Below are 19,109 nucleotides of genomic sequence, written 5' to 3'. Positions count from 1 at the left end.
CAAACTCTTCAGACTCTTTCTGGTTTGCACAAAAGTTTCAACATGTTAATAACAGTTGAATAAAGAAAGTTTTAGCAGTCAATCTGCTTACATGTAATCTTAGTGTTACTTCTACCCTGAAGTGCAGTTTCATCAATCCAAAACCTGTGTAATGCAGTTAAAACGTCTCTAAGGAAACTGTATGAGCAGGATACTCGTCCTATCAGGGTCGTTTTCAGAACACACTGTGCAAAACAGGATGATTCTGTTTCATTCTTTTAAACATGATTGATGTTATTTAACAGAGAATAGCTCCTCTTATGGAGCAGTACCTATCACTTATTTTGTCCTGTGTCTGCAGCGTTCTCTTCACCTCCTTGTCTAACACAGATGTAGCAGCAGAGGTTTCATGCACTAGTTATTCAATTCTAAGAATAGTCAGGGTTGTTGCTGATGGCCTTTTTTGCTTTGGTAGATCATACAGAGACATAAATATTTAATATCATAACCAGCTAACAGCTCCTCACAGCAGCTCTAAATGAAGTATAACTTTATACTATTACATATACCCAGCCCTGAGTACTTTTCATCCGAGTGAAAAACCTGATATGGATCAAACCATTCCCATTTTGCAGTCATTGTTATATTTAGTTCCTGACTCCTGTGTAGTGAGTTCACTGCTAAACTACTTGTGTGTTTATGTGTGTGTGTTTTGTCAGATGTGGGTTACCCTCTGTCCCGGCCGGTCCCGGAGGAGGAGAAGCCGTTCAGCGAGGAGCTGCTGCAGAGCGTGGTGAGGGGCATCCAGAGGAACGACGTCAGCCGGCCGATGGGTCAGCTGCTGCAGCTGCTGGGACAGACGCTCGGGGTCAAAAGGCAAAGGTCAGCACCTGCACATCACATCAGGATAAAACACGTGACTCCGGCGTAATCGCCTCTAGAATCACTAATGATGAGTCATGAGTACACTAGGGAGTAAACTCTCACACTGTGGCAGGATGTTTGTGGTTTGACTTCATCCTCTCTCTTCCTCAGGAGTTTGTACAGAGACATCCTCTTCCTCTCTCTGGTGGCTCTGGGAAAAGATAACATTGATATCGGTGAGTTATAATTCACTTTAAAGCATATCAGTCATATTACCACAACTCTGAAGAGTGTCAGTGATTTTCTTCATCTGTATCCTCCCTCATATGTTGCTGATTGTTAGTTTGTCCTTGTATCCTCTCCTCAGACGCCTTTGACCGCGAGTACAAGCTGGCGTACGACCGCCTGGTCCCGGGCCTGGTGAAGCTGACCCATAACTGTGACCGTCCTCCCAGCACGGGGGTGATGGAGTGCCGCCGGACGTTTGGAGAGCCTTACCTGTAAAATATCTCCCCTTCTCACACACACACACACACACACACACACACACACACACACACACACACACACATACACACACCAGGATTTAAACTGTCTCTAAACACGTCATCGCTTTAAGACGAGCTCAGGAAACCTGTTGGCAGACTGTGAATGTGCACTACAGTAACCAGAAACTATTAAATGTTAAAAAAAGGTACGATCAGCAGCGCTCAGCTTTATGTAGCCTGAAAAAAACAAACAAGTTTTACAGACTTTTAACTAACAGATGATTCAAACACTCACACATTCATAACTCATCCAGCGCTGTTACACGAGGAGTCCACCCTGTGAAGATTCTATAAATATCCTGTAAATACACCACAGTAGAGGATTTTTTTAACGCTACATTTATATTGTCATACAGCATATGAAGGCTTTTATTAGCAATATTTTAACTTGAAATATTTATACAAAGTAAGCTTTATTTATTGTCGTGTCTTCTTTATGTCCGGCGTAGTGTTTGATTGTGTTTCCTGTTGTTGCTTTAAACAAACACGAAGGGCCTCTTGCACCGAAGAGTTCAACACACCAAGGGTATCTTTGGATCTGGTTTTAATCAGAGCAGTAAGAAAAGGCTGGGAGGCGGTGATCTATGTGGCAGACCACAAATGAGTCTACCGACAGCAGAGAAGTAAACTTTACAAACTTAGAGCAAAATTAAAAATATATACTAAGAGTAAATCAGTTTGTGTTTTCTCACACCCTTCATCTGACAGCTCAGACGGTTATCTTGTAGTCTCAACTTGGCCAAGTGTGTGTCCACATTGATTAAAGGGAAAAACTGCAGCCTCAGTGTTCATGAACTATCAGATAAAAGAAAATAAACCTTTATTGATTCCATGGCAGGAACATTTATTTCATTAAAAGTAGCAAAGACAGAAAGAAAGAAAGAAAGAAAGAAAGAAAGAAAGAAAGAAAGAAAGAAAGAAAGAAAGAAAGAAAATAAAACAGTTACATAAGTGTAATTGCTGCAGATGTAGTTGTGCATATTCAATGATGTTTTTGTTGCACCTGCAGGGTTGCCTTCATGATATCTTCTAGATTTTAATTTTATCTCTGTCATATCTTTGTTTTAAAAAAAAAACAATATCAGTACTTCTGAAAGAAGAAGACGCCCAGAGTTCAGCAGAACGTGTTTTAAACATCACCAGAGTAAACATTGAGTCATCTCAGCCGTATCAACTTTAAAACCAAAAATAGATTCTAATTTCAGAGCCTCCAGTACAGCAGCATCAGCACATATCAACACGTTCCAGTTTCTACTTTTGACTCTTCCAAAATAATCCCAAACCTTCATGTCTCCATGTCCTCTGCTCTCCTGCACCACAGGGACTAAAGATGAAAACATACTTCATGCACTTTGTCTCCAGAGAACATAAAGAGTTGCTTAAAAATGGAAGAGGCTTTATGTTCTGTGTTAAATGTCCTCTGAAGGGAAATTACTCATGTTTTCAGAAATGTAAAAGCAGTTACTAGAGTTTGTAAAGATACAGAAAGTAAATCAGGACTCAAGTGTTGAGAATGTAAAACACAGGCACACAAACATGTGTTCCCTGATGTTTGGAGAAATTAAAACCTCAGAGCCCCTGAAGTCCTGCGATGGTGATCATTATTATGTTGTGAGATATGGGGCCTTTGGGGAGCGGTCATGTAGGCTTTAACCTACCAGGTGTGATGAACCAGGTGGAAACACTCACTTTTCACTGATTTCTCTGGTAACAGCAGAAGCATATCAAACTAAATCTGAGAAAGAGTAGCTGCACCATGGAAATACATGTTGCTATGATCTAGCTTGTTAAGCATAAGATACTGAGCCTTAATTACCCCACAGCAAATCCATATCATCTGAGAAGTGTTCAATGTTAAATTTGAAGGTTCACTCAAACATATTACACAAATGATATCGATAAAAACTGACCTCATACACATGTTTCAGAATAGAATGTACTTTATTAATCCCCAAAGGGAAATTCAGGTGTCTGGCAGATCAAATTTTAAAAAGAAAATAGCATAAAACAAGTAATTCAGGTGTCTGTCAGCTCATCTCCCTTTAGCTTGAGAGTTATGAAGCCTAATGTCTGCAGGGATGAATGATTCTCTGTATCTCTCAGTCCTACAGTGCAGAGAGATGAGCCGTCCACTGCTGCTGTTTCTCTGGTCCACAAAGAAGTTGTGAAGTGGATGATCTGTGTAATTTAGAATGCCCTCTTTAGCAGAGCTTATTACAAATCCTCAGCTATGACCAGCAGAGGGCGCTGATGTTGAACACAGAATACTAGTCCCAGTGTAATGATCATAAAAATGCATCATGAACAATATCAGAAGAGCAGATTACACTCACATTTAATGACACATGATGGAAATTGGTGGCAAGTGGAATCATTACTTCTGCTGCATTTGCAATGGTTCATTAGATGTGCACACAAGATGAAAATGATCACCTCATCTGACTTCAGGGGCTCCGTATTAAACTAAACTTTCATTCTCAAACGTCTACTTTTGCATTTTCAGACTTAAAAGTTCTGATTTTCTTGCCGTGTTAAAGACTGAAGTGACGGATATCTGTGTTGGTAACTGTTCACTCTCCTGAAAAAATACCAGGTGAGATAGATTTGGAAAAAGAAGTGGAAACTTGTAGATGTCTCACTTACTGTACTCACTGTTTTCATGTGTGTTTTATTAAAAGTGACACCCCGGCTGAAGGAGGACCTTTTGACTCTAAACTCATGAGGTCTCATGACTCTCAGCCGTGTGTGTGATTCTCAGCAGAAAGATCAAATTTAAGAGAAGTTGCACTTTGTCTGTAAGAAGTGAACTTAAAGAGGGAGACTCGTCGTCAGTGTGAGCTGACGATGAGAGTTGTGTTTATCTGTGGATTTTTGTTCAATAGTTGTACAAATGAATGATTTTGCAGAATCTGGGGCTGTGTACATTTTAACCCCACCCTTTGTAGAAATCACATTTTATAACAGTTTATGTGAAAAGGTCCTTTTTAGATGTGCTGAAGGCTCTGTACAGCGACCAGATCTGCAGGACTGTTAACCTGTAAATAAAACCACTCACGCTGTCCGTCTGTACGCTTCTTTATTTTTACTACTTCAACCTTTCTCTGACTTTTACAATGAAATAAAAGAGACACATTAAAGAGCCCTGACACTCCATCATGGGCTTTTAATCCTACAGATTGTTTTTTCTTTAAAGGTACCTGAAGAGACACTGACCACGAGTTGTGCTATGAAGTAATTTCCTACATCTAAACCTACACAGGTCCCTGTTTTGTTTATATTGATCACCTGCAGGAGGACAGGCCAACAGCATTACACCTGAGTTTTTGCGCTTGGATTTTTGCTCAACATTAATGCTCCAAGAAACATGAGATCCACCTGGAAAAGCAGGGAAAAAAAGCCAAAAGATTGAACTTGTGTATGTAAACAATGCAGGATAGTTAAAGGTCCTGTAGGGAACTTTAGGCTTGTGTCCACTTTGGCGCCCCCTGTGGATAAAACAGTATCTCTGTTTTAATTTCCTGTAAATGCTTCAGAACAATTTAAAATAAAAAACATCATCCTGCTTTCTTTGAACAGTCATGTAGATCACATCATCTGACATCGACCATAAAGAGGCATCAGTATCAGTTTGACTTTGTGCCATAACCAGATTAGAACTCCTCACAGTGGCTACAGGAATAACAAGTGTAGACATATCTTCTGTTTATAAAAAGCTCCAAAGTATTCCAATAACCACACCTCGCTCCAGTTTACCCTTAAAAAAATAATTTATTGCAGCATGGACTTTGAATTTGAAATATCAATAGAATACACGTTTGCATCCACTTCAATCCAACAAGAGTATTTAACAAGACCGTAACACTGACACCTGTGAGGATCACCTTACAGCTAACACAGTCTGACACACACACATACAGGGCACCACATGTGACTGACAGGGGACCTCTGCAGTAGTAAAGAGGTGATTTTTTTTTTCACAGGACACAAAAATCCTGGCGGCGCCCCCGTCTCTCAAACACCGTTATAATGTTGACAATTTGTTGTTTTTTCCACACAACATCCTTCTATACACAAAACATGAACAAACACTAGTTTGGTTTAACATAAAACAAAGTCTGAAGAATGTTTGGTGCAGGAAAATGCATCCTGTTTTAGATTTCAGCTCTGAGTCTGAACTTTCAGGAGAGGATGGACGAAATAAATTAAGTTCTCCAACAAAGTCAGCCCAGGCTTTATGAGCAGCTTAACAGTTAAAGGAAAACTCTAACGAGTTACTTGGACGTGTTGCCAAAGGAGTTAGTAGTGATGTATTGTGTTTTCTGGTTTTATTACTGTCATAATTTTGTTGTTTATAACCACTCAGTTAAAGATAGTTTCAGCAGTTCAAAGTCAAACTATATCAGCTTTCAAAAACAGCTATCAGCAGTTGTTGGTAAATCCGAAATAAGAGTCGGGGTTCTTTTCTAGAGGTGATTTTGGACCAAAATGTTTGTAGAAAAGGTCTAAAGGAGTTAATTCTTACAGGGGACATGAAACAAATCCTCTGCCAGTACATAAAAAAAACTAAGAGAAGAGGCCCACGCTGTCTTTTCTTCAAGAATAACAACATATACACTTCTTGGAATCATAGACTGTAGAAAAAGCTGAAGCCAAAACATTTGGAGCACCCTCGCCGCCTCCTCCATATGAACAGATGGAACATGGGTCACATAGTAGGTCAGTGCCGCCGAGAAGTGAACTGCATAACGAGAACTCGACAAGCAGAAATGTCCAGTTCTGATAAAACCCCTGCTAAAGCTGCATCCATGTTGATCTCTTTTCCTGCCACCATTGGTTACAGACTTTCAGCCCTTTCTTGCTTATGCCACCGCTAAACCGTGGATGTAGCAACCGCCTCCTGAAGAGTTCATACCTTAAATTCAGGAACTCAAATTAAACAGGAGTGGGGGTTAAGAGCAGAACAGCGTATGATGAAGATGGAGTAATTTGGACTCAGTTAAAAAATGTGGACTACATCAAGGGTATCACAAATAAGCAGCTGGAAAAGGTTGAGGATCAGAGACTTGTTACGAGAAAGCTTCATGAAGGGTGGAGCAAACATGAGACTGGACGGCTTGTTTAGTCTCATGTCTCTGCAGTGAGTCAGGTCAGCCTCTTGTCTTTAGACTTTATTCTTCCACAGAGATCACTGATCCTGTCCGGAGTCATTTACAGCGTTAGTGTTCACCGTCAGCCTCATCCCATCTTCTCAGATGGAGACGGGGCAGGTGAGGATGCGGTCCTCCAGCATGACGCTGAGGACCAGGAACACAAAGTACAGTACGAACATGGTGAGTCCCAACATCCGGCTCATTTTCCATCGACAGGCGGCGATGGAGATGATGACGAAGAGCAGCATGAGGAAGAGCAGCACGATGGCGCAGAACAGGCCGTTGGAGCTGACGGTGACCGGGTCGCCTTTGTGTAGCAGAGTGTACAGGAGCCACGGGACCGGCAGACTGAAACAGAGGGGCAAGACGAGTCTCTGTCAAGTTAACAGTTCACACACGATCATTTAGATGGATCATTAAATCATTTAAGAACATTTACTCAAGTACTAAACTTAAAGCTCCTGTGAGAATGTTTCAAAAGCAAACTAGACCATTGAACAAAGATGTTTCTATTAGGGTGGGGAAAATGTTAAGGTCCAGATACGTGGGATAAAACCTCCTCACAGGGGCTGCAGGCATCACTTTTGGCGTTCCTCAGGGTTCAATTTTAGGTCCTCTGCTTTTTCAAGTCTGTTAGATATGATCCATATTATCCCTCGCCTCTAAGGTACTTCTCCAAACATTTAACTCTCATCATCTTGCTGTGATATCTGACTCTGCGTTACATTTTGATGTCCAGTTAAAGTGTTTGAGTGATGCTGTATTTATAAGATCCCATCATGAGCTCACAGCTGGTACAGACTCACCCTACAGTGATGTCGAAGATGTTACTGCCCACAGAGCTGGACACGGCCATGTCTCCTAATCCTTTCCGAGCAACGATCACACTGGTGATCAGGTCGGGGATCGACGTCCCGGCTGCCAGAATGGTCAGGCCCATGATTTCCTCTGAGATGCCCACAGTCTCACCCACCTGTCCAACAAAACAAAACATACATGCATGTGTAGGTTCTCTTTGGGTGATCTGACATCCATCTACAGTACAAAGCATGGTGGTCACTCTAAATTGTCCTTGTGAGTGTGTGCATGATTGGTTGATTGCCTCTATTTGTTAACTCATATGTTAGCTTAGCTCTCATTAAATGACAGTGGGGATAGGCCCCAGCCTCCTGCGACCCCCAATGGGAAAAGAAGTATAGATAATGGATGGATTGATATGAATACTTAATCAGTGTGCTCATCAGACGATTAAAATAGAATCAGAAATCAACCAAACTTCCTTAAACATTAGAAACAGTCAATGTAAATACCTGTAAAAATGACTTCTATATAATATACCCACCTGATGAGCCCACCACACCGTCAGGTAGGAGAAAACTCCGATCCACAGGATGGAGCCGATAAAAGTCATGATGAAATATCTCTTGGACGTCTGGAAACACAAAAAGTCACATCTGATGTTTGCAAAGACTATGACAGGATATTGTCATGTAAATATTGGTAAACAAAGGTTTTGAATCTGATGGACGGATGCTGAAACATGTTAGTGAGATTATTTTGTGAGTGAAAATCTGTCTACATTTCTGCCTCACCTAAAACACAATCTATCCTCCAGCGCATGTAAGAGTGGTCGTACATGTACAAAATGACAGGTGGGCATCTTTAAATAAAAATACATTTATGTAGGTGTGCCCAAATATTCCATATTAGCAAGTATATCAAGTTTTCTTTTCTCTGTCGTGTTTTTTAAAGAAGTGTTAATCATCGTTACACTCACCGGGTTTCGGACATCGGGCAGTGTGAGCCACAGCGGGAACACGATGGGCAGCAGGATCAGATACGTCGCCTGCTTCCTTCTGGTTTCAGGCCACGCTAAAGACAACGGTTCATTCTCCTCCTCTTCCTCCTTCTCTTCTTCCTCCTTGTCTTCATCATCATCTTCACTCCCGCTGGTGTCACTCCTCTCCTCAGCACCGCTGTCATCCTCAGCCCCTCCCCCTGAGCCCTCTGACCCCCCAGCAGCCGTCTGCAGGAGAGTTAGACAGGTAAGAGAGGGTTAGGTTTTAGGTCTATCTGATACCTTTAATTTTGAGACCTAAGGAGATGGTGACGTGATTTTGCATTGAAATTGGAAGGTCAGGAGTAAGATAAGGAAAAACAAAACACCACAGAGCTGAACATTTCTACTTTCCATGAGTTTTTGGAGATAACCTGTATGTTTACTTTCATAAGCAATAACAAAAGAGACAAGACAAGTAGTTTCTTCTGTTCCTGGATTCTTTATTTCTACCAGGGTGAAGACCTCTCTGTACCTTTGACCCGTTTGCCTCCCCAGCTGTCCTCTCTCGTGTCTCTTCAGTCTTTTGGATCTGTGAGGTGGAAGGCTCCACTGCAGCGCCCCCTGCTGCGTCAGACAGCTCAGCGTGTGTCTTTGGATCATCTGGAGACAAAAGGAGGAACCAAAGTCTTTATATAATATCAGACAGGTTTGAAATATAAAGTCAGAGCAGTGGACGACCTGCAGTACCTTCACAGCCCACTTGGGGAATAATCCCTTGAGTAATCACTGCTGTGGATGATTCAGTTAAAGACTAAACTGTCCTTATATATCTTTTTTATCCTCTCAGTTTTTTTACTTCCATTTCCTCGATGAAGCTTCTTATTCTGTCACATTCTCAGATAAAACAAATCTTATCTTAACGTAGGAGCGATGAAATGATTCTGCTGTGAGGGCCGGGACGAGGAGCCAGGGGGAATGATTGGAGTGTTTGGAGATAAACATGTTCTGACAAAGGGGGTAAAGGGGTTAGCACACACACACACACACACACACACACACACACACACACACACACGGACCCATCTGCATTCTAATCCTCACTCTGATTGATTCCGGCTCCTTCAGGCCTCTCCAGTCAGTCTGCAGACCCACTTCACTGCAAACCTCAGGGTCTGAAGGACCTAATCACTCCACACTGTGACGCACAAACACGCTGACTGAGTGGCTGCACTGATTGGGGAGGAAAACCTCCTAAACCCCCAACACTGTCTCTGATGATTAAATATACTAACAGTCCTGATGGGGTCTGCAGCTCCTGCACGGAAGCATCTACAAACGGAAACCTTATTGAAATAATCCACCTTGAGTTAAAACCCTCTGACAACTCACCTTCAGAGCGGCGGTGATGAGACTTGCTCTGTAATTTCCCGGAGAGCGGGACGTTCAGAGGTTTGACTTTATTCTTTGCTGTAATTAAGAGAATCATCGCTCAAATCAACCCCATGAATCTTTTTATATATATTCAAGCACAATAAGAAGTTTTTGCAAGAATGCTAACATACCTTAGACCTCAGACTCAAACACTCAATGGCCGTTTAGTGAGACTGGTACGTAAAGACTGAAACCACAACATGGACTGCTGAAAGTATGAGCCATCTATCCAAACCTCTGACAGAATAAAGGTCACACTCCTGCAGATTATTGTGCTCAATATCTCTATTTTTGTCCTCAGGTGAGTCTGGGTATGTATCTGTATTTTTGAGCCTTGTTTTAATAGACATCCTCATGTTGGTGTTTTTTAACAGACATGCAGATTATTCAGATTTTGTAATCTTCAAAGTTTGTGTAAAGTTCTTCAAACAGCCAAAGTGTGCAAAAGTTAGAGATCCCTCACAACATCGAACAAACTGGATGCAAACACACGAGAACAAACAAACATCCAATAAAAGAAAATAACCATCAAATTTAAAACACAGCAACCATCGACAGCAAGTTCAGACACGTCACTGAGACAGAAACGGACCGAGCACAGCAACACAAAAGGTCTTACCTTTCCTCTGTACTGACCCCTCCCCTCTGACATCACCATTAAAAGATGTCTCTGATTGGTAGAGATTCAAACCAGTATTAAAACCAAACAACATCCATCTCCACAGTTTCTGTTTAACCGTCCACTTCATGCAACAAATACAACTATGAAATGAGAATCTGTTCTTCAATCGAACAACAAGAGGAGGTGAAGGTCAAAAGATTTTGCGACTGATGTAGACGTGAAAAAATCAGAAGGTTTAGTCGGTGTTGACAAGTGAATGAAATGCAAACCCCTGCAGGATTCTGATCAGCGGCCGGTCACACAAACACACACACATGACACGAATATGGACAAGGCTGCACCTTCTCCCTGCTCTTACCTGTCCTGGCTTTCCTCGGGCCGGGGGTTTTCTGGGCCCCTCTGAGGGCTGACTCTGCAGAAACCCACAGCAGAGATTTTAACCCCTGAGCCCTCCTTTAGCCGCCCCCCCCCCCCCCCCTGTGTCCAGAGGAACCAATAGAAGTGGATATTATGAGGAATTATTGTGTGGAAGTGAAGCCCAGAAATTCCCAATAACGGACGCGTTATTTCTAAAAATTGCAGTCCCTTATGTGTCCACTTGAAGCTGGTTCCAAAAGCCGAGGAAGTCACCATAACACCTATGTTGCAGTGTCTGTTTTTAAAACAGAATTTGAATATTTACAGCCTGGTACAAAAAACTGTTCTGATCTGATTGGCTCATTTCTCTATTGGTACAAACTATACTTAAAAAACTGGAGAACACATCCAGACAAAGTTTAACTGAACAGAGACTTCTCTTTATTATCAGGAATTCTAAGTCTCAGGCATAAATAACTCTATCATGCTAACACCTTTCTGTAGAGACACAGAAACCAGCTGCCCTGGTCCGGTCTCAGCTCTGGTGTCTCTGCTGCGCCTCTTTCACAGAGATAAAGAGCTTGTTCTGTGAGCATGCTGGCTCTGATCCAGCTTTTATTATCCTGTATTTAAAAGCTGATTACGGCTCAGACGTTGCCAAGTGCTGTGAAAGTGAGAGACGACCGTGCGGTGAGTTTGAGGACACGTGCATCTCCCAATACATCTCCCAAATTGGCACAGTGAACCAAGAGGGACAGTTTACCCATCACTTATGACCTCCAGCTTGTTAGAAAAGACTTTTTAGGATCAAATTTTTCATCATTCGAGTCTTTTAATCTCACTGGGATCTTAAAAACCACTGTGATCCCCGGGGTGAAGATTTGAACTGTTGTTGTTTCTGGTTGTTACCTTCCCCCAGAGGGTCGAGTGTGTGGATCATCAGCTGGAAGATGGTGCTCCTCAGGGAGGTGTTGTGGAGGGAGGCTGTGCTGCCGCCTCTCTGCAGGACAGGACGAACCTACAGGACAGTGAGGGATCGAACACAGCCAAAACTCTCAGTAACCTTTGGATCATGGTCAGATTTCATTGCAGGGAAATAAAATAAATATTTGGTAATTGTAATAAAACATGAGTTCTTGGTACCCTGAGTCTTGTTTTGTCCTCCCCTGGATATCTGCTGTGTTGTGGGGTGACCAGTGGTTCAGGCTCTCGTTTGGATCCATCCTCAGATTTTGGTGCAGCAGAGGGAGTAGCAGCAGCAGGAGGAGAAAGAGGAGGAGCTGATGGAGCTTCACTCTCCTGTAAAGACAGTAATTACACTCCATTTAGTTCACATGCAAAATTTTGGCTTTGCATCGTCAGTGAGAGACTTGACTGCCATTCTGCCCCTAACACATGTCCAGCAGGAGAGCTTCCCTGTCAGATAGAGGGCTCACGACGCAGGACATGATGGAAGAAGGATGCTGAGAAAGTCAAACTGTAGTGTTTACAAGATCTCAAAGACAGAAAGCACATCAAGAGACCAACACTATGAGGAAGTAGAAGAACTTGCTGGTGAAGAACATTTGGTGAATTTCAGTACTTCAGTGCGTGTGAAAAAGGAGCTACAGCTGTGATTACTGCAAAGTGAAGTGCTCTACATAGTACTAAGATAGTCCTGACAAAGGACTAAACAGTAATCTAATCTCTCTAACACCACTGCATGTACAGCATGCGTTTCTCATCATCAGCAAAAGAGTACATCATGCAGCTTAAGCCTTAAAGGGGATCTTTCTCCATCACCTCATCCTTACACCTTTATCATTCCTGCTGATACGTCTCTTCTTATAGGTGTGTTTGTTTAAATGAGCTGTGTAGTAATCTGGGATAGGAACGCGACACCATGCATAAAGAGGGGTGGGGGATACAGCAGGTTTACTGAGGGCCCCTTTAAAAGTTAATCCGACTGAGGTTGTAAGAAGATCTGCTTTCAGAATATCTGAAGGTCTGTTGTTTTTACACACTTCACCTCCTCTTACTTTTTGCCTTGGCAGCTTTTTGTAATACGTTTTCTAACACTCCTGCATTCACAAAAATAATATCTGTAATTCAAGTTCCTGATAATATCAACGTGACTTCCAGAAACAGAAAGATAAAATCTGTGTAAAACCTGAAAGAAGGCAACACAAGCAGGACTTACACAGCTGAAAATATGTGAGGAGGTGAAGGAGAAGAGCTCACCTGCTTCACTCAACTCCCTCAAAAAAAGGGAGCGTGGTGGCAGCTGAAGGCATGCCTTGAATCAGAGATTAAAATTAGATAGTTGGATTAAGTTTTAATTAAGACATGAAGGCACAACCAGACAAGCTTGATGTGAATTTTGTTGTTAACCACGGGGTGCAACAACTGAACTGAAACCTGCCTCTGTTGTGATAAAGATTTGGGCCTATTTCCCCATTAGGGCCTGTCTCCACTAACAGCATTTTTAATGCTGGCAGCACCCATGACATCCGTTGCACAGCCCTTCTCACAGGCCCCTACTGTTACCAGGTTATGAAAGGCATCTTTTGGCACTTTCACTTCATTTAGTAATGACCGTAATGTCAGTTTTGAATTGTTCTATTTGCGTAATATTAATTTTATTTGAAGAAAGTTTGCAAACATGATGTGAATCAATGGAAAGGAATCGTGTCGTAGTATCAGCAGCAGCTCTAGACCTGGAAATTGGCCCCTCAAAAAAAGAAACCAAGTGTGGTTAGTTTTTCCCTGCCTTTGTTGTTGACAAAGTTAAGCCAGGAAGCCCCGCCTTTCTTGATTTCTATTAGTCAGTGCACATTGAGCTGTATTGGTGGACCCATGGGGCTGGGCTTTCAGGAGATAGCAGCATGATTATTATCATAACTGTTCTCATTTGTTTAGCATTTATCTCTATAATGTCTGCAGCTTTATTGGTTAAAACCTGAGTCCATAGTGCCTCACTCATCAGTCATCAGTCATTGTTAGATGTGTCATTTCTGGGAAGTTTTTCTTATTATATCTAGTTCCATGAAAATACTTATAGCCCATAGATATTAAAATGTTTGTAGTGCTGTCCATGGTGCTGATGCAGCTGTCATGATGTCACACTGTTTGTCTCACGCTAAAAACTAACTGAGTCCTCAGACTGTGTGTGAACTCTGAAGTTTAACAGTGTTCAGAGACTACATGATTATTGCACAGGCCACTTCGCCAATCTTGTAGATAAGAGCCTGCACTGTTGGGTTACTCTGATTGTCTGGACCTGCCAATAAAAATCAGCCAGTTACTCTCTTCTGGTACCAGGACTGGGTCAGTGAAGTGACACTGAAAAGCGGCAGAGCACAAAACGTTGATTATTTTCAGCTCCACTTGTATCGAATAGAAAACAGACGCTGCCAGCTCAAAACCCATTGTCAGTGGAAACAGACCCTCAAAGAAGCAACTAGTGCCAGATTCATGTTTTCCTCCCTTTCACCACTTAATGTTTTCGTGTTGTTCAGCAGGTGGTTTTCTTTTAGCGCATTAAAAGCGACACACTCAAAGAATGTGCAAAAATTATGAGTTGGATTAACATGAGTGAAAATAATTATTGGATTCCTGGAAGAGGATATTTTGTATTCCAGTAACTCTGACCCATTAATGTGCCAACATGCCTTGTTAAGCTCGGAGCTGTGACTGAAGGAGAAAAAACGGACTGCAGGCGTGCTTCACGTTAATTGAAGATCATTCCAGAAATACTTGAAACACTGAAACACACAGCGCTGCATGTTAATCACAGGCTCACACATTTCAAGCTCTCTGTCTGCAGCAGGAGGACGAGAAGTCTGCAGAAAATGAGCCTTTAAAATATCTGTTATCTCTTTGTTTTATCCGTCTACACGTTGTTGTTTCAGAGCTGTGACGTTTCAGTCTCATCACAGTGACACCTGGAGTCCTCTCTGTTCAGCATCATCAAAGGGTTTCACACAAACAGGCTGTCACCTGCTCAGACCCACAAATCACGGTCCCCCTCTCTCGCTCTGTATCCGAGCAGGAAGCAGTCCCAACTGTGAGCACATGAAAGGAAACAAAAGCATACAGTGTGTGGAGATGGAAGTCTGTGTGGTAACAACTGCTGCAGAGACATCTGGCTCTGAGTGAATCCATCTTTTGTTTAGTTTAATAACAGAGGGTTTTAGTCTTTATGCCGGTGACTGCACAACAGAGGAGAAGACGAGTTCTTCTGTCAGAAAATCCTAGAAATACAAAAGTACACCAGGGAATTAAGGATGCCCTGAAATGCTGGCTGAGTATCGGCATTTGCTGATAATGTTTATAGACAGAGACCTAACTGCAAATATACTGGCATTAACTGCAGTAAGGACTGTGTATCTGTAATGTTGCATCAATTTAAACCCCCTAAGAGATACTTGTGTCTACTTTGGCGCCCCCTGTGGACAAAAAAGTGGCTCTCATTTCTTTGCTTATTTTTTTCCTGTTTAAGTGTAGGAAGTGTTTTCTGAGAAAAAGTCTCATCATGTTCTTTTTTAACAGTCAAATATATAATAATAATAATAAATTAAATAATAATAATAACAAATTATATATGACTTATATAGCGCTTTTCTGGGTACTCAAGGACGCTTAAATAGCGCTCTGTGAATATTTGCCTCGCAAAATGTATAAAAGATTGTTTCTTCAGTATTCTTAGAGTGACTTTATCTGACACCTAAACCCCAGGCAGTGGTTCAAGGCATTAAAAACTACAAACTTGAAATTGTCAGTGTTATGGCTCTTATTGTTTGTTTTTTAGGTCTGATTCATAACCAAATAAAAAACCCTTAGAGAGGCCTTAATGATGGCAAGCTAGTACAGTGAGGGGTCGAGGTGTAAAGACTGTGGAGGGATGTTACCACCACAGCAACCCTGTGTTGAGTTTCTGGTTCAAGCTTAGAGCTGTGCCCAACACTGATGGAGCAAACTGCAGGCCTAATTCTTCGGGCAGACCTTCTGAGGTTTTACAGAATCCATTTGGATTAAGGCAAGACCGGTCTGTGTGTCTGTGTCCGTCAAGATGGCAAGACTCTGTAGCGGATTTCAGAGCCCATCACTCATCAGGGATCACCCGAATTGAGGATGATTTCATTTATACTGTGTTTAAACATCTTTCTTTGATGTCTTGTTCTTTCTTAAAATGTCTCAGAGCCTACCTTTCACCTGTGAGAGCACTAACAGGTGATGAAAACAGTAAGAAAGTTGTTTCCCTGGATCTTTTTGAAAAAAAATTTGGACATGTGGGCTTCTATGCTTTTATTCAGAGAGGACAGGACAGTGGTTAAAGCAGGAAACAGAGAGGGGGGGCTGACATGCAAGAAAGGGGCCTGAACCAAGGCTGCCTGCTTGAGGACTACAACCTCTGCACATGAGGCACGCAACTCCACCTCTAGATCAAACAGGCACCCAAAAAATTAGTTATTTTCTTACGGTTTCTTATATATGCATCATAAAATTATATGTTTTGTGAAATTAATATAAAGTACAGCAGCAAAAGCACATTATATCTGTCTCAACTGAATCTGTATCTCTATCAGAGTGATGGAGCTGATGTAACCCTGAAGCAGGAGTTTGGATCTGTCTTTAGCTGTTCGCTCTGATGGACACAGACTGATGGGAACAGTGTGATCTCTAATAACGTTGTGTACTACAGACTCTCCTGAGATAAATTAAGTGCAGCACTCTGAGGAACTTTTTTCCCCCTTTAGTGTCTGAATGTGTTGCTGACTGACCTTCTCAGGCTCCTCTGCTGTCCACACTTTGACGATGCTGACGTGTTTGTTGATCTGTGTCTTCACCGCCCTCTCGATCTGACTGTTGAACTTCATGAAGCTGACGTAGCTGATGTAGCCGCACACCAGCAGCATGCTCTCCCACCACAGGATCTTGTTGTCCAGGAAGAAGACGATGAGCATGATGAGGTCCAGGATGTAGAAGGTGACGTCTCTGAAGAGCGGCCACCACGTCAGGTGCAGCATCTCTCTGGAGAAGATTGCACACATCCCGATCACGAACAGGATGTTAAAGACGGCCGAGCCCACGATGGTGCCGATGCCCACGTTGCTGCGGGAGATGAAGACTCCGATCAGGGAGGTGAAGAGCTCAGGGGCAGATCCTCCGGCTGCCATGAAGGTTGCCCCGGCTACGTCATCAGAGATCTCCAACTTGCTGGTGATGACCTCCAGAGCGGGGACGAAGAACTCATCGCAGACGATGGCCAGAGCTGCAAACATGTAGACCAGACCTACGATGTGAAGCACCACCCATCCTTGCTTACGCTGCTCCACCGTGAAGAGGTCCTCAGGAAAGTCCCCCTTCCTGTGAGGGGGCTGGAGTGGAGGGGGAGGAGGAGGAGGAGGAGGTGTGGTTGGAGGTGGAGGAGGCTGGGGTGGTTGAGGATCTACGTAGATACACTGTTCAATATCCGTTCTATTCACGACTAACACCTGAGGAGGTTCGGAGCTCTCAGGTGACACCACCTCGTCCTCCTCCGTCTCATTGGACGCCCTAACCTTCCTGATGTTGACCTCCATGACATCATCACCTGTCTGGATGGCGCCTGGCAGCTCCTGCGGCCCGGCCTTCAGAGTCAGAGTGTAGACAAGACACAGCAGCACACCTGAGATGAAGAAGAGGAGGCGACCCCGCCTGAGTCTCCTCCTCAGAGGCGGGTGTGCATTCATTGCCCTCGTGGTCTCGACTCCCAACAGAGCGTTATGTCGGATGCATCGCTATTCCTTAAAGCTTCCAGCAGTTTGGTGTGGCAGGAGGACGCCGTAGATGGTGAGACATACACACATACACACAGTGTGTCTCATCTTCTACAGGAGGTGGCGGCGGCTTCAACCTGTGGAAGGACTGAGAGCACAAAACACATCATCATGAGCATGGGAGGTATTCTTAAATGCTGTCTTTTTGCTCGAATAGTTGCAGAGGCAGACCTACTGAGGAGAAGCGTGTGTGCGTGTTCATGTGTGTGTGTGTGTGTGTGTGTGATGGGGATGCAGACAGCCACCTGTTACTATGGCTACATAATCACTCTGGCTTTGGCTTCTCACAAACCAGGAGTGAACTGAAAACATATTCAACATGATAAAAAAAAAGGGATGAAAAGAAGACTCGTTCTCAAAATTCATTAATAAAAAGATGAATCCAAAATATGTTAGAGCTCAGAAACAGAAACATCGTGATGAAACACGCGCGTGCATTGAACGGCCATTGATGAAACATTAGTTAGCTCAGCCTGCAGAGCATTAACTTCTCCATGATGATTAAAAACACAACAGGGAACACTGTAGAAGGCGTGCAGAGGAGCATTCTCGAGCATTTGGCTCCAATAATGCAAGAACAAAGCAAACATTTAATCTACATGTGTCCACTATGAAAAATAAATAACATGAAGAATAAAATCTCTTAAAAGAATCCGTGCACAGAGTCATGATGTTGGTCTTACCTGTACCGTCGGCTGCTCGCCCCCTCGCCGCCGCGGACCGTCCCTCCAGCTGTGCGTAAGGGACGCAGAGATGCTGAGTCCGGGCTTTGGGGAGCTACAGGAGCTACAGGAGCGCATCGCATGTCAGGGTTTGAACGAGGCTCAGCATAATGCTGCTAAGAGGATTAGGAACCGAACACCTCTCACCTTCCCTTTCACACTTATAACGCTGCCTTATCAATACAGCAACATTCACACAGGTGTGCGCGCGGACTGAATGCAGCTGCGTGTGTGAGGTGAGACCTCTGAGCGCGTGCCTGCTGGAGGGTGAATAATTAGGCGTCATGTTAGGAGGAGGATGGGAGAGTTTGGTCCTTCATTTGAGGTGTGGTCGGGTTCAGTTTGGGAACTGATTTTAGGTCACTATCAAGGAGCAACAAGTTAAAACAAATTATAAAGGGAATATCTGTTTCCTGCTTCATGATTACCAACAGAACTGTAATGGGAATGGTGATTTCAAACTTTAAGATAGAGAAATGTATCTGAAACTCACACGTGGTTACTCTAAACCTGTACCACGACACCAGGTGTCACACCTGTCCCCTGTTTCATGTTGAGGAGACAGAGTTTGGATATTTCTAATAGAGTTGGAGTCAACATAGTGAAAAGATTTAAATCTAAAACCAGGGGATAACAAATACTTTACCAAAGGTTCAGGACACTTTTAAACCAATTTTGTGAAATATCTCTCATCCTTTAACTTTTACTTACAGTTTCAAATTGTCCCCACCTGCTTAATGTCACAGGTGTTTACACACTGCCTGATGAGAATTCAGATGAAGTGATGAGACCTGTACCTGCTGCTGCTGCAGAAGAACAAGTTATCATCACAAGCATCATCTTGTCACCTAAAAAC

General features: G+C 42.9%; 2 protein-coding genes across 7 annotated transcripts in view; one reads left to right on the top strand and one right to left on the bottom strand.

The window, feature by feature from the left end:
- LOC117810532 (C-myc promoter-binding protein-like) overlaps positions 1 to 1,807 on the top strand; it is a 92,247-nt gene extending 90,440 nt beyond the window's left edge. For all 4 annotated transcript variants that reach the window (XM_034680416.1, XM_034680414.1, XM_034680415.1 and 1 more), the window contains 3 exons: positions 699 to 861; positions 1,015 to 1,079; positions 1,211 to 1,807. In XM_034680416.1, coding sequence (XP_034536307.1) covers positions 699 to 861; positions 1,015 to 1,079; positions 1,211 to 1,347 — 365 coding nt within the window. In that variant the 3' untranslated portion in view covers positions 1,348 to 1,807. The remainder of the gene's footprint in view (positions 1 to 698; positions 862 to 1,014; positions 1,080 to 1,210) is intronic.
- A 3,330-nt stretch (positions 1,808 to 5,137) lies between these two features.
- Positions 5,138 to 18,573, bottom strand: LOC117810795 (sodium/potassium/calcium exchanger 1-like). 3 transcript variants are annotated; one of them, XM_034680758.1, is made up of 12 exons: positions 18,215 to 18,573; positions 16,494 to 17,619; positions 11,875 to 12,030; positions 11,641 to 11,749; positions 10,733 to 10,786; positions 10,372 to 10,422; positions 9,711 to 9,788; positions 8,854 to 8,981; positions 8,319 to 8,567; positions 7,884 to 7,973; positions 7,348 to 7,514; positions 5,146 to 6,889 (listed from the first exon to the last, which is right to left on the bottom strand). In XM_034680758.1, exons 2-12 carry the CDS (start codon positions 17,442 to 17,444, stop codon positions 6,640 to 6,642), a joined length of 2,283 nt encoding a protein of 760 aa, XP_034536649.1. In that variant the 5' UTR covers positions 17,445 to 17,619; positions 18,215 to 18,573; the 3' UTR covers positions 5,146 to 6,639. The 3 variants fall into 3 exon arrangements, with proteins under 3 accessions (XP_034536650.1, XP_034536649.1, XP_034536651.1); XM_034680759.1 differs by lacking the exon at positions 10,733 to 10,786 and having other exon boundaries at positions 5,138 to 6,889; XM_034680760.1 differs by lacking the exons at positions 9,711 to 9,788; positions 10,372 to 10,422; positions 10,733 to 10,786.
- Positions 18,574 to 19,109: the final 536 nt, after the last annotated feature.

This window comes from Notolabrus celidotus, chromosome 3 (assembly GCF_009762535.1).
Source record: "Notolabrus celidotus isolate fNotCel1 chromosome 3, fNotCel1.pri, whole genome shotgun sequence".
In the NCBI taxonomy this organism is placed as follows: Eukaryota; Metazoa; Chordata; class Actinopteri; order Labriformes; family Labridae; genus Notolabrus; species Notolabrus celidotus.
The sequence above is the reverse complement of the archived record's forward strand: the minus strand, read 5'-3'. Positions and strand labels throughout refer to the sequence as shown.

Coding starts and splice junctions, on each gene's coding strand:
- LOC117810795 (XM_034680758.1), bottom strand. CDS start 17,444: ATGAATGCACACCCGCCTCTGAGGAGGAGACTCAGGCGGGGTCGCCTC. Junction 9,789..10,371: donor GGGGTCAGTACAGAGGAAAG/GTAAGACCTTTT, acceptor TCTTAATTACAG/CAAAGAATAAAGTCAAACCT. Junction 8,568..8,853: donor GGGAGGCAAACGGGTCAAAG/GTACAGAGAGGT, acceptor ACTCTCCTGCAG/ACGGCTGCTGGGGGGTCAGA.